The sequence below is a fragment of the Gossypium hirsutum genome, chromosome A07, assembly GCF_007990345.1.
Source record: "Gossypium hirsutum isolate 1008001.06 chromosome A07, Gossypium_hirsutum_v2.1, whole genome shotgun sequence".
In the NCBI taxonomy this organism is placed as follows: domain Eukaryota; kingdom Viridiplantae; phylum Streptophyta; class Magnoliopsida; order Malvales; family Malvaceae; genus Gossypium; species Gossypium hirsutum.
Genome location: NC_053430.1, coordinates 18,012,081 through 18,025,566, shown reverse-complemented (window position 1 = coordinate 18,025,566; position 13,486 = coordinate 18,012,081). Strand labels below are relative to the sequence as shown.

General features: G+C 34.3%; 1 protein-coding gene across 1 annotated transcript; it reads right to left on the bottom strand.

Moving 5' to 3' along the window:
- Positions 1-10,730: 10,730 nt before the first annotated feature.
- LOC107960029 (UDP-glycosyltransferase 76B1) lies at positions 10,731-12,686 on the bottom strand. Its single transcript, XM_016896238.2, has 2 exons — positions 11,953-12,686; positions 10,731-11,837 (listed from the first exon to the last, which is right to left on the bottom strand). The coding sequence occupies exons 1-2, from the start codon at positions 12,413-12,415 to the stop codon at positions 10,957-10,959; spliced, it is 1,344 nt and encodes a 447-aa protein (XP_016751727.1). The 5' UTR covers positions 12,416-12,686; the 3' UTR covers positions 10,731-10,956.
- Between the last annotated feature and the right edge of the window lie 800 nt (positions 12,687-13,486).

The window sequence follows — 13,486 nt, the reverse complement described above, 5'->3', positions numbered from 1 at the left end:
GAAAATTCACTAAAAATTGTATAAATTGAACTAGAGGATGAACAAAATATGTAATTAAAGCTTATTGAGTCTAGTTTCTTATAGTATAAATATTGTAAGCAATGAATTAATGAATCAAGAGATATTTGAAATTTTGTAAGACTGGTTTGGGGTGATTTCGAGATGCCCTGTTTTAACTTTGGAAAATCATTATAAATTGTAAAAAAAATTATTATGGAATGTAATTTATATGTGTGAACTCCTTAATGAATCTAGTTTCAAAATAAGTAAACAAGAACCTTATTCGAGTTCTGTACAATGAGATAATTTATTTTTAGTAGAGAGAGGTCAGAACTGTCAAATGAAATAACAGGGGAGTATTTAATGAATAAACTGTACTAATTGGCTAGACCAAAAATTCTGAAAATCTTATGGTGAGAAGATATATGAGTCTAGTTTTAAGGAAAATTTATGGATATTAATTTTGAGTTTCGTAGCTCAAGATATAAATAATTTAGTAACAATGACTCAAGTAGACAACTTAATGGTGAAATTATATATATACATTAAAAATGGTTAAATTTGCATGTTTAGGCTCATGGATTAAATTGAATTGTGTTATATTTATGATTATAAATTATTATTATTTTCGTAGTTAACAAAGAACCCAAGACATCGGCGCACAAAGGAAAGGAGAAAGCTATCGAGGATTAAAACGAGAAATTCACGGTTTGTATTACTATAATTCAAATTATTTTTTATTAAATGTTTTATATCAATTCTATATTTAATAAGTGAATTATAAGGTAAGTATTGATATTTGAGTTGAATGAGAATTGAATTGAATGGTGAATGTGTATGTATAATTGAATTGTAAATTGATTTGAATGTGAAAGTTTTAATTGAAAAGTAATCTTGGAATGGAAATGAAAGTGAATTGAGAATAGAAATACCCTATTAACTAGTCGGGCTAAGTCGGATATAATTGGCATGCCATAGGATATGGAAGTGTACGGGATTTGCCGGCTTTACTGATCAGGCACTTTATGTGTCGTATTTCAGGCACCTCGTGTGTCGTATCAGGCACCTCGTGTGTCGTATCAGGCACCTCGTGTGTCGTTTTAGGCACTTTATGTGTCGTATACTGATCAGGTACTATGTACCGTTTTAGGCACAATGTGCCGTAATGGTGTGTTGGGTTGGAATCCGTGTATCCGTCAAAGTCCGGATTTGTTAATAGGGTGAATATCTAAGATGAGAAATTTAAAATAAATTGATTGATTATATTATTGAATATTGAAAGAAACGAAAAAGTTGAATAGTGGATTGAAATTGAGATTGAAAATGAAAGGCATGAACTTAATGTTCATGTAGTGATTGAAATTGTTACATGTAATATGTGATGGAAACTGAAGAATAGATAAAAAAATTGTATCGTTATTATTAATTAATGAAAGTTTAAGAATGAATTGATATTTGTGAAATTAGATAGTTACATGTTTGGTAATTAAAATTATTTATTGCTATTATAATTTGAATTATGGTAATACCATTGAGTAAGGAATACTCAGCATGCGGTTGTTTCCGTGCGCAGGTTAATAGGAGTCTGATACCCCGGTCCAGCATCTGAACGATCCCGACTCCAGCAAATTTTGGGTGATGTTTTCTTTCTTAATTGAAAGTGGCATGTACTAGGTGTTGTATAAGTTATAAAGATATACTTGTAAAGTTGGTTATAAGAATGGTATACCATATTTTGTTATTCGTTTGATAAAATGGTAAATATTATATTATATGATTTGGTATAAGTTGGAATGAAAAATGAATGAAGTATTAGTTAATTTGGATTAATATTATGAATGTTTAGTTATTAAATGACTATGTTAATGAATTGGTTATGATTTAGATATATTTAGGTTTAAATTGTTTTTGATTGTGCCATTGGTTATGGATTAGTTGGTTTTTGGTTTGAATTTGCAGGGGGTTTTATGTAAAAATTAAGAAGAAATGCTGTCGAAATTTTTGTAAAAAAAAATCTCTGAATACTCGAACAAGTCCCGTTTCATTCCACTTTAATACTTGTGTTGGGCTTCGAAAGTCCATTATAGGGACATAATTCTTCAATTATTCTATGAATGTTATAATAATTGTAAAATATCCATAAGTTGTTTGATATATCTGGTAATGCCTCGTAGCCCTGTTCCGGCGACGGTTTGGGGTTAGAGGGTGTTACAACGGAACAGTCTTTGCTCCAGTACTTTTATGAAGGCCTGAAACCCATGGAGATGAATATGTAGATGCCGCGAGTGGAGGAGCGTTGGTCAACATGACTCCACAACAAGCAAGAGACTTAATCTCCACAATGGCTGCAAATTCTCAACAATTTGAGCCAATCCTGAACCTCCTAGAAGGGTTCACCAGCTAAGTAATTCGACCTTAGAAGATAAAGTTGATAGAATTGCTAATATTTTGAATTCTCTTGTTGCAGAAAAAGTAAAGACAGCCCGATTATGCGGAATATGTGCTACCCCTGAACATACAACTGATGCATATCCTAGTTTGAATGATGATACTATGGCTCATTTAGATGCTGTGAGAAATTTTCCTGGGCCACCACAAAGGTGATACGACCCTTATGCTAATACCTACAACCGAGGATGGAAGGATCACCCTAACTTAAGTTATGGGGCCAACCCATGATTTAACCAGTCAAACCAAAATTGGTTCCCGCAACAGGCTCGAGATTCAGGTAATTCTCTAGAAACCATAGTCAATAAATTAGCAGCTAATGTCCTTAATTTCCAACAGCAAACTCTTAATTTCCAAAGAGAGATGAAGGATTTTCAACAGAAAACCGAGACATCTATAAGAGAGTTGACCATATCAATTGAGAGATTGAACTCGCAAGGGAATCTACCATCACAAACAGAACCAAACCCAAGGCAAAAGGCAAATGCAGTGACGCTGTGAAGTGGAAAGGTACTAAAACCAATTCCTGGCAGAAATCTTGGCCAATGAATCGACCAAGAAAAACTCAAAAACAACGAACAGGTCCGAGCGAAACCCCTAGTGCCAAAAATCCAACCTCTATTCCCCGGACGATTAAATCTGTGTCGAAAAAGTAAGGAAGACAAAGAGATCTCAAAACATTTAGGAATGTCGAGATCAATTTACCACTGGTAGATGCCATCAGACAGATTCTGTGATATGCCAAGTTCCTCAATGAGCTTTGCACCAACAAACGAAAACTAATAGGTAACGAAAAGGTAAGTATTGGTGAGAATGTATCCGCAGTACTACAGCGAAAAATACCGGTAAAATGCAAAGATAGGGGTATGTTCGCTATACCATGCAAAATAGGCCATTTGGGGATCAAGAAGGCCATGTATGATATAGGGGCCTCCATAAATGTTATGCCTTATTCTATTTTAGAATCATTTAACGTAGGTTTTCTGACGAAAACAGGTGTTATAATTCAGTTGGTAGACAGGTCTGTTGTACACTCCGAAGGAGTCCTTGAGGACGTACTGGTAAAAGTTAACGAACTTATTTTCCCTGCAGATTTTTATGTGATAAAGATGGAAGAGGATAACACTACTGGATCTTCGGACCTCCTTTTGGGTCGACCTTTCCTTAGTACCGCTAGCACTAAAATCGACGTTTGAAGTGAAACTCTTACGATGGAATTTGATAGGGAGATCGTGAAGTTTAATGTTTATGACGCCATTAGTCATCCAAGCGAAATTTTGAGCGTAAATTGTGTCGACATAATCGAATTATTAGTAGATGAGATTTTTGAGTCGATTTATGAAGATAAATCTGAATTTATATCTGATGACTATTAATCTGTTAATGAGTTATTGTCTCCATCAAATACTAAACTTTTACCTTCTGTTGTGCAGGCTCCAGAATTGGAATTGAAACCGCTTTCTGAACATCTTAAGTATGTGTTTTTAGGGAAAGGTAATACCCTACCAATCATAGTTTCCAACAAACTCTCTAAGCTCGAAGAAGAAAGTTTGATCCAGGTACTGAAAAGTCATAAGGACGCGACTGGCTGGACCATTGTCGATTTGAAAGGAATAAGCCCCTTGACATGCACACATAAAATCTACTTGGAGGAAAACGTAAAACCGAGGCGAGAGGCCTAAAAGAGATTAAACCCGAATATGATAGAGGTGGTAAAAATGAGATAATTAAGCTGCTAGATGCTGACATAATCTACCCCATTTCTGACAGCAGATGGGTAAGTCCAGTTCAAGTCGTGCCCAAGAAAACGGGTGTGACAGTAAAGAAAAATGCCGAAGGTGACTTGGTACCAACTCGAGTACAAAATGGGTGGCGTGTCTGTATTGATTACAAGAAACTGAAATCTTACGCTAGAAAAGATCATTTCCCTCTTCCTTTTATAGATCAAATGCTTGAACGTTTATCAGGTAAAACTCACTTTTGTTATCTTGATGGATACTCAGGTTTCTTCCAAATTCCAGTCGCACCAGAGGATCAGGAAAAGACCACTTTTACTTGCCCATTCGGCAAGTTTACATACAGAAGGATGCCATTTGGACTTTGTAACGCACCATCCGTATTCCAGAGATGCATGATGAGTATATTTTCTGAATATGTGGAGAAAATTATTGAAGTCTTTATGGATGATTTTACTGTGTATGGAAATTGTTTTGATGAATACCTTAAAAACCTCACGATAATTTTGAATAGGTGCATAGAATTTAATCATGTCTTGAACTATGAAAAGTGTCATTTTATGGTAGACAAGGGTCTGATTCTAGGTCATATAGTTTCTTCCAAGGGAATTGAGGTCGATAAGGCCAAAATTGACATTATTAATTCTTTGCCATATCCCTCCACTGTAAGGGAAATTCGTTCTTTTCTTGGCCATGCAGGATTTTACAGGCGTTTCATAAAAAACTTCTCAAAAGCGGCTGAACCATTATGCGAGTTATTGTAGAGAGATAGGAAATTTGAGTTCGACCCAAAATGTAAGGAGGCTTTTGATACACTCAAGCAGAAGTTGGTGACTGCTCCTATAGTGCAAGCACCAGATTGAAACTACCTTTTTGAAATTATGTGCGACGCAAGCGAACGCAGTGTGGGGGCCGTGTTAGGGCAAAAGATAGACAAAGAGCCTCATGTCATTTGTTATGCCTCAAAAACCCTAGATGCTGCACAAAGCAACTACACCACTACGGAAAAAGAACTCTTAGCAGTTGTATTCGCTTTAGATAAATTTCAATATTATTTATTGGGATCTAATGTGATTATTTTTTCTGACCATGCAGCTCTTAGGTACTTGATTGAAAAGAATGAGGCGAAACCAAGGTTCATTAGATGGATTCTACTGCTCCAAGAATTTAACATCGAAATTCATGATAAAAAGGGATGTGAAAACCTGGTGGCTGACCACTTGAGTAGGATAAAATATAAAGGATGAGTTCCATGATGAAAGTTTATTTTCGATTGAGGCTCACTATCCATGGTATGCGGATATAGTTAATCTCTTAACCATAGGATCGTTACCTACTGAGTTAGCACATTCAATGAAAGACAAGCTTAGACGGGAAGCTCAGTATTACATTTGAGACGACTCATACTTGTGGAAACACTGTTCAGATTAGATAATAAGACGATGTGTTCCAGAAACTGAGGTAACCTCTATCTTTACTTTTTGTTATACAGAAGCTTGTGGAGGTCACTTCGACCCTAAACGGACAACTCACAAGGTATTGGAGTGTGGGCTATATTGGTCCACAATTTTTCACGACTCATATAACTTCTGTAAGTCTTACGATAAATGCCAACATACGGGTAACATCAATAAACGAAATCAAATGCCCCTGTCCCCAATTCATGTAATTGAGACTTTTGATGTATGGGGTATCGATTTCATGGGCCCCTTTATATCTTCGTTTGGAAACGTATATATACTTTTTGCAGTAGACTATGTTTCTAAGTGGATAGAAGCAAAGCCTACTTGCAATGATAATGCCAAAACTGTTATGGAGTTTTTAAAATGAATTATTTTTTTCTAAGTTTGGCACACCTCGAACTTTGATTAGTGATCGTGGTACCCACTTTTGCAACAAGGTCATGGAGGCACTATTATCAAAATATGGAGTTCATCATCGTACAGCAACAGCTACCATCCCCAAAAAAACAGCCTAGCAGAAATTTCGAACAGGGAAATTAAGTCCATTTTGGAAAAAATAGTTCGGCCCAACCGAAAAGATTGGAGTGTTTGGCTCAATGACGCGCTTTGGGCTTATCGGACGGTGTATAAGGGCCCGATTAGCATGACCCCGTATCGACTTATTTTTGGAAAAACGTGTTACCTACCAGTAGAACTGAGCATAAATCTTATTGGGATATTCGACAATGTAACATGGAGTTAGAGCCGCAGGGAAGGCAAGAAAATTATAGATTCAAGAGTTGGAGGAAATTCGTAATGATGCCTATGAGAATGCTCGCATTTATAAAGACAAAACAAAACTGTTTCATGATAGGAAAATAGCTCAGAAGCATTTCTCGGTAGGTCAAAAAGTTTTGATTTATAACTCCGTATTAAAGCTATTCCCAGGTAAGCTTCGATCTCGGTGGCAAGGACCTTTTATTGTGACCTAAGTATTCACACATGGTGCAGTTAAAATAGAGAGTGAAGAAACAAGGAAGCGGTTCGTAGTCAATGGCCAACGGTTGAAGCTATTTTATGAAAATTTTCAATCCCACATTGTCGAAAAAATTCAGTTAGAGCCACCATAGAACTATTCACAGCATCGAGCTAACAACGTTAAACAAGCGTTTATTGGGAGGCAACCCAATTTTTATTTTTATTTTATCTTATTATTTTATTATTTATTATTTTCAGATATTAATAAAATTCTCTTCTTCTAGGTAACCGAAACGAAGATAGGGAGTGACAACCCTGCAGCCAAACAACAACTAACGGATCTCATTGTAATCATACGCGAACGACATTAATTACACGGGGAGTTCCTCTACACCTTTTTCTCCTATTTTATTTATTCCACATCGAGGACTATGTGTTTTAAGTAGGATGAGACATTCCTCATTATTTCTGTCGTTTTAGATGCTGATTTGGTCGTTGCTGCCCTGGTTGTTGCTGCCCATATAAAATTTTTTTAAAGAATATTCTGCCTCTTTTCATGCCCAAGAATTTGATCACGAATTGCCCACTGTTTGACCCACATGCATGATTTTTGTCTACTGAGTTAGTTATGATTTTGCTTGTTTGATTGCATCTCCATTGTTTTATTTCTTTTAGGCTAAATAATTTTGATTAATAGAGTTAACTCTATTTTGCTTTTACTAAATTTGATTAAGTCTAAATAAAAAGAGGACACTTAATATAATTGCATGCTTAAAATATGTTCATGACTATTAAGATGGTTGCTGAAACTTATTTTTGACACTTGATTATTGCTCCTAAGTCCTCCAAAATTAAAATTTCGTTTAATAATAATAATGTTTCTGTGGTTATGAGTGCAGCTTAAGACGTGACTAGTTGAGTAATCGGGGTAGGGTGCTTGGGTTGTCATCCTATTTCGCGTCAAAAGGTTGTGTGATGTGTTAGGTAAAACACCGCTAACCGGAATTAATTTATAAGAATGTGTTGGGCTAAGTAACCTAGGTAAAACTCCGCTAATTAGAATTAATTTTTAAGAATGTGTTGGGTTAAGTAACCGGGGTGAGGTGCTTGGCTGTCATCTCTCTTCGCCTCAAAAGGTTCGATATGTTTTTAAGAAAAATAAAAATTAGGAATGTGTTGGGCTGAGTAACCGGGGTGGGGTGCTTGGCTGTCATCTCTCTTCGCATCAAAAGGTTCAATATATTCCTAAGTAAAAATAAATAAATAGAATTAAAAAAAAGAGAAAAAAAAGAATGAGGTATTAATAAAATTGGGGGACTAAAGGAGAAATAAATAAGATGACTTGATAGGTTTGGTAAATTACCTAATTTTCATGAAATAATCCAAGTCGATCTTAATTTTTGTGTGTGTTAATTGGAATACTTTTTTCAAATTTTACTTAAAGCAAGCTAAGGGTTCTCTTTATTTTTCATATGCATTTTGACTAATTTTTATAAAACTTTGGAGTAGTATTTCTTTCATGGCAGGATTTAATTTTCACAGTAGACACGAACCATACTTGAGGGCAAGCATGAGCTAAGTAGGGGGAATTTGATAATACTCTAGAACAACATATTTTATGTGCTAATTGCATGCTTATTTTGAGTATGATCCTACTAATTTTGATTATTTTGTGGTCTTTTATCTTTTAGGGACTAAATTGGAGGCAAGAGGAAATTTAAAGGAAAAAAGTACGAATTTGAAGATATAATGGGCCAACATGCAAAGAAAGAGAGAAGTGGTGCCAAAAATGCAAACATGGAAGACCCAAGGACTAAAATGCAAAATAAGAGATTTTATAGCACAAGACTCTATTTTAATTTCAATTATATTAGGATAATTATTAAAGATTTTTATTTAGATTTAATTCTAGGATTTATTTTCATTTATCCTTATTTATCTTTAATTATCTTTATTTATTTGTATTTATCTTTTAGAATTTCATTAGGAATAGACTAGATTTTCTAGTACTATAAATAGGGGATGGAGTAGCACATATTGGACATCTCTTTTTCTGTAATCACTCCCTCTCCCAAAAACTCTGTCTTTTTGTTCTCTCCATACTTTCTTCAATAAAAATCTCACTTCTATTATATTTACTTCTTTCCCAAAAATCATGAGCCACTAAACCAATCTAGCCGAAGGTTGTCAAAATTTCCTAAAAAGGTTCATGAGGCTTAGAATATGCGCTTAGCCTTCTCACAAGGTATTCATTGCTTCTCCACATTACGGGTCTGACGCTTCCGTCCATGTCCCTTAATAGGTGATCTTTTCAACTTGTGTAAGGAACGACCGCTTTATATGTTTTTGGAAGGTTGCACAGTCGGTTCGTTGGCTTTTTGCGTCAGAGGTTGGAGAATCCAAGAGAAAAAACGGTGTGGTATTCGCCGTTGGGAAGAGGTGATCTAGCAGAAGATACTCCCACAAAAGCGATTATTGGCTAAAGTCAGGCTCCGCCAAATTTGAAGTCTAAATCCTTGGAGCTGGTGGTCTTAGGCATCCTCTTCCACTATAACTGGCTTATTCTGCTCGAGAAGGGTTACTTAAAAGTCAAGGATTGAACCCAAGGCGGAACGAGACAACCGGAGGTTGGAATCTCTCTACATAAGAAACTTTATCTATTTTCAAACTTTGTTTATATTTTCCATTTTAATTTCTGCAATCTATTTAATTTCGCAATTTCAATTCACTTTAAATTCTGTTTTTATTTTTTCAGATTCTTAATTCTAATTTTTTTTTTATTTTTCAGGAATGCAGGTTTTTTTGGCCAAGAAATTATTCAGGATTTCAAGAAACTAGCATTCGTACAATCCGGTCCCTGAGGATTCGACCCTACTTCCCCTTTACTGTTATTTTTACTATTTTACAGGGAATAAGATATTTTTAGTGCTCTCAACGACACATCAATTAATAAAGGGGACAAAACTTAAAATTATGCACGAATTTTGGTCTAATGTGTAATGTTATACATGGTTAGTAACTGAGTATCTTTTTTATTTTAAAATATCATATTAATGAACTTACTAGAAAAATTGGACAGAGTTAACAATTGAACCCAGATTTTAAAACATGAAATATAAAATGATTAAATTTCAAATATACAAAAAGTATAAGGATTTAAAAGCATATTTTAAGCTATTATATATATAATATCTATTTTAGCTACACTTAGGTCATGGTTGTACAAATCCTGTTAGCTAGATTTATTTTATATTTTTATATTAAAAAAACCAATTAAGGGAATATGGCGTAATGGTTATTACGATAAATCATAATTTTCAATTTAAATGCGTAAAAAAATATAAATTTTGTATTCAAGTAAGAAAAAAAATCTATTCATACTATTATTATTTAAGAGTTTTACTTAACTATACGATGAACTAATCCATCCTTAATTTAATTGTGAATTTGTTTTTATCTATTGTTATTAGAGTAAAAATATTCTGTCTAGATTGATATCATTTGTTTTTAGAGTATAATAAAATAATAATTAAAAAAAACACTTGGCATTAATTTAGATCTATTTGTTAAGTTTTTTGCTCCGTTAATATTGAACAGAATAATTACTCTACTAAAAATCTATTATTTATGCCAAACAACAAATAATATTTAAGAATATTTTTATCTAAACTAAATATTATTTTAAAGATATTTTTATATTTTGGGCCCCTTTTATCATTAACAAAATAAATATTTTTGGGCCCATTTTATCTTTGAGCCCTAGGTGGTTGCACCTTAAAAATAACCTCTAAGGTTGACAATATTAATAAAACTAACAATAAAATAAAAATTATACAATATTCAAACAATATAGAATAATAGCAATATAAGTGTCAAAACAGCACCAAAACAGTGGAAAGCAATTTTTTTTTTTACAAAGACTAGAACCGAATAAAAAAAAACTTACTAGAAATTCAACCTGTTAAAAAAAATAAACCCTTTTTTTTTTGTCTCTCCTAAAACCATTATATACTTTCGAAGCCCATTCACTTTTTCGGCAAGGACACCATAAACGGGTCTAGGCTGATATATAGCTTCATATTATAATGAAGCTCAATCAATCTGATCAAAACAAGAAGGAACAAGGTTTAAATTTTGATAATAAATACATTTTCAATCACATAGCGTTTACCATATCATTGTGCAGACTAGAAACGCTAACCAACAAATTAATATCACTGATTGTCATGAACTAGAAACCATGAAGTATACAATAGACTCCCAACTTTAAAATTAACTGCAGAAAACGCCATTAAAGAACAAACCAAACAGGAAAAAGCTACTACTTAATGTTAGAGCATCTCCTCAAGTGATCAAACGGATAAGATACGCTTTGTGAACTCATCCAAGGAGCTCGATGAAGAGCCGCCTTCTCTTAGACAAAGTTCTGTTTTCCCCTTAGATTCCATAGCTTTATTTCTCATCTCCTTTCCTTCTATATTGAGTAGTAGTGTTTTAATAGCTCCTTCTATCTTTCCCCTCTCCAATTCATTCTCCAATTCCAGGCCTATCTTCCATATATAACAGATGTACCTCATGTTAAGAAACTGGTCCCCGAAACAAGGCCTGCATAACATCGGTACCCCTTCGGAGACACTCTCAAGTGTTGAATTCCATCCACAGTGAGTCCAAAATCCGCCCACTGCACAATGCGCCAACACCTCCTTTTGAGGTGCCCATTTCACAATGCAACCTCTGTCCCCAACTGTCTCTAGGAAACCATCTGGCAACAGCTCCGTGCCCTCGGACCCAAGAACCAAACCAGGCCTAATCACCCATAAAAATGGCTGTTCACTGTTGGCTAACCCCCAAGCTATCTCAACAATGTCTTGCTTACTCAAGCTGGCCATGCTTCCAAAGCTGACATAGATAACAGATTTCGGGGCTTGCCTGTCGAGCCAAGAAATGCAGTCAGCATCTTCCTGCAGTAATGAGCTGGAACTGGATGGAGCTAATTTGTGAAAAGGGCCAATTGTGAAAACTGGAACAGGAGAGTATTCTCTAATCTTTGACAGTGCTGCATGTTCAAGGAATTCCATTGAGTTGGCAATCATCCCGGCCGATCTCTTCATTGCATTTAAGGAAGCAGCTCTCACCTCAGTCATGGCGTCCGTTGGACTCTTTGACATAGATGTAACCATTTGTGTAAGCTCAAGGCGTTGAAGCTCCGGTATTTGTCTGTCAAAGATGGACTCTATTACATTAAAAGGCATAAAGCTATTAATTAGAGGAAGTCACTGGGGATATTTGATTTGATTGACTGATACCAGATGACTGAAAAGCAGAAATATTGAATTTACCGGACATACCTTGCTCAATTTGAGGAATAACAGCAAAAAGTAACATTGCTGCTGCAGTGGGACGCATGCTAATGCCTGGTAAACCAAGATCATCGGCGACCGTTTGAGCGAAGTACATGAGACCATCATATATTACACCAGCAATACGTTCATGGGGATGCTCGTCATCCAACATTTGTTTCAAGCATTTCTTAAACGGTGCTGCACAGTTGTTGTTGAGAGCCAAAACCAAATTCATAAAATCCCCGGGTGAGAGGGAGACTTTGGACTCAAGCAGCTTATCTGGGATGGATATGAAGGTGAATTGAGGATGGTTTGAAGGGTTTGGAGAGTTGAATTCAGGGTGAATTATGGTGATTGAGTAGCCTTTTGCATGAAATATAGTGGCTAGCTGGAGCATGGGATTTATATGGCCTTGAAATGGATATATGACAAGCACCAACCTGCTGGAGTTTTCCACTTGTTTCTCCATTTCTTTTGCTCTTAAGGGTTCAGCACCGCCAGGCTTCACGACAGCTTAATGGAAAAAGGAAAAACCCCCAATCCGACCATTCATATCTAGAAAAGAAAACTGAGATGCTTGCTTGGATTTTACATCGGTAGTTGTGTTTAACACGAAAGCAGTCTGCCCGATTTGATTTGAAATGAGTTTGGAATTTCGCTTGGTTGGGGGATATTTGGTTGGTGGCTAATGAGCCACGACATAATCTGTAGAAAATGGAAACATTATCCAAGAATCAATTAGCATGGCTAAATTTGAAAAAAAAATGTTAGATTTTAAAAAATATTTCAAAAAAATTTACCATTGTTTTTAATATTTAAGAAAAGAGGTAGATTTTGGAGAAAAAAATAAAAAATATGTTTCACAAGGCTTGTTTTCCACCTCCTATACTGCTTTCTGATTTTTTATATATTAGTTTTTTTTTATTAAATGTTAGTGAGTTTTTCTTTGAGTTTCAAGTTTGATTTTTCTTTTACTTATATTTGTATTTTTATTTTATGCTGTTTTAAGTTTTATTTTTATTTTTAATTACTATTTTTAACATGTTTGCTCTTTTGATTAGATAGTTAAATACTAGTAATTTTATTTTTGAGTCCTAAGTTTAATACCTCTTTTAAACACATTTGTATTTTTTATTTCAAGTTTTTTTAATTAATAAATATATTATTTTTAATTTTTTTATTTTTAATTCATCTTTTTAATTAATAATTCTTTTATTAATAAAATTAAATAATTATGAACTATTATATAATAAAAATATTTTTTTATAAAATTTATAGTTATTATTATGTTAAATATATTTTATTTTTTAAAAACACTAACAAATTTTTTGATATATTTTTCTTTATATACAATATTTATATGCCAAATATTTATTTTCTCCACCTATATTACGGGTATTGTAACACTCCTCACCCGTATTCAACGCCGAAATAGGGTTACAGAGTATTATCGGACTTATACCACATTTAAACATACATTTCACATATAATAAATCAAATCATATACATTTGATTCACAATCAAACATTTATGTCCCTAA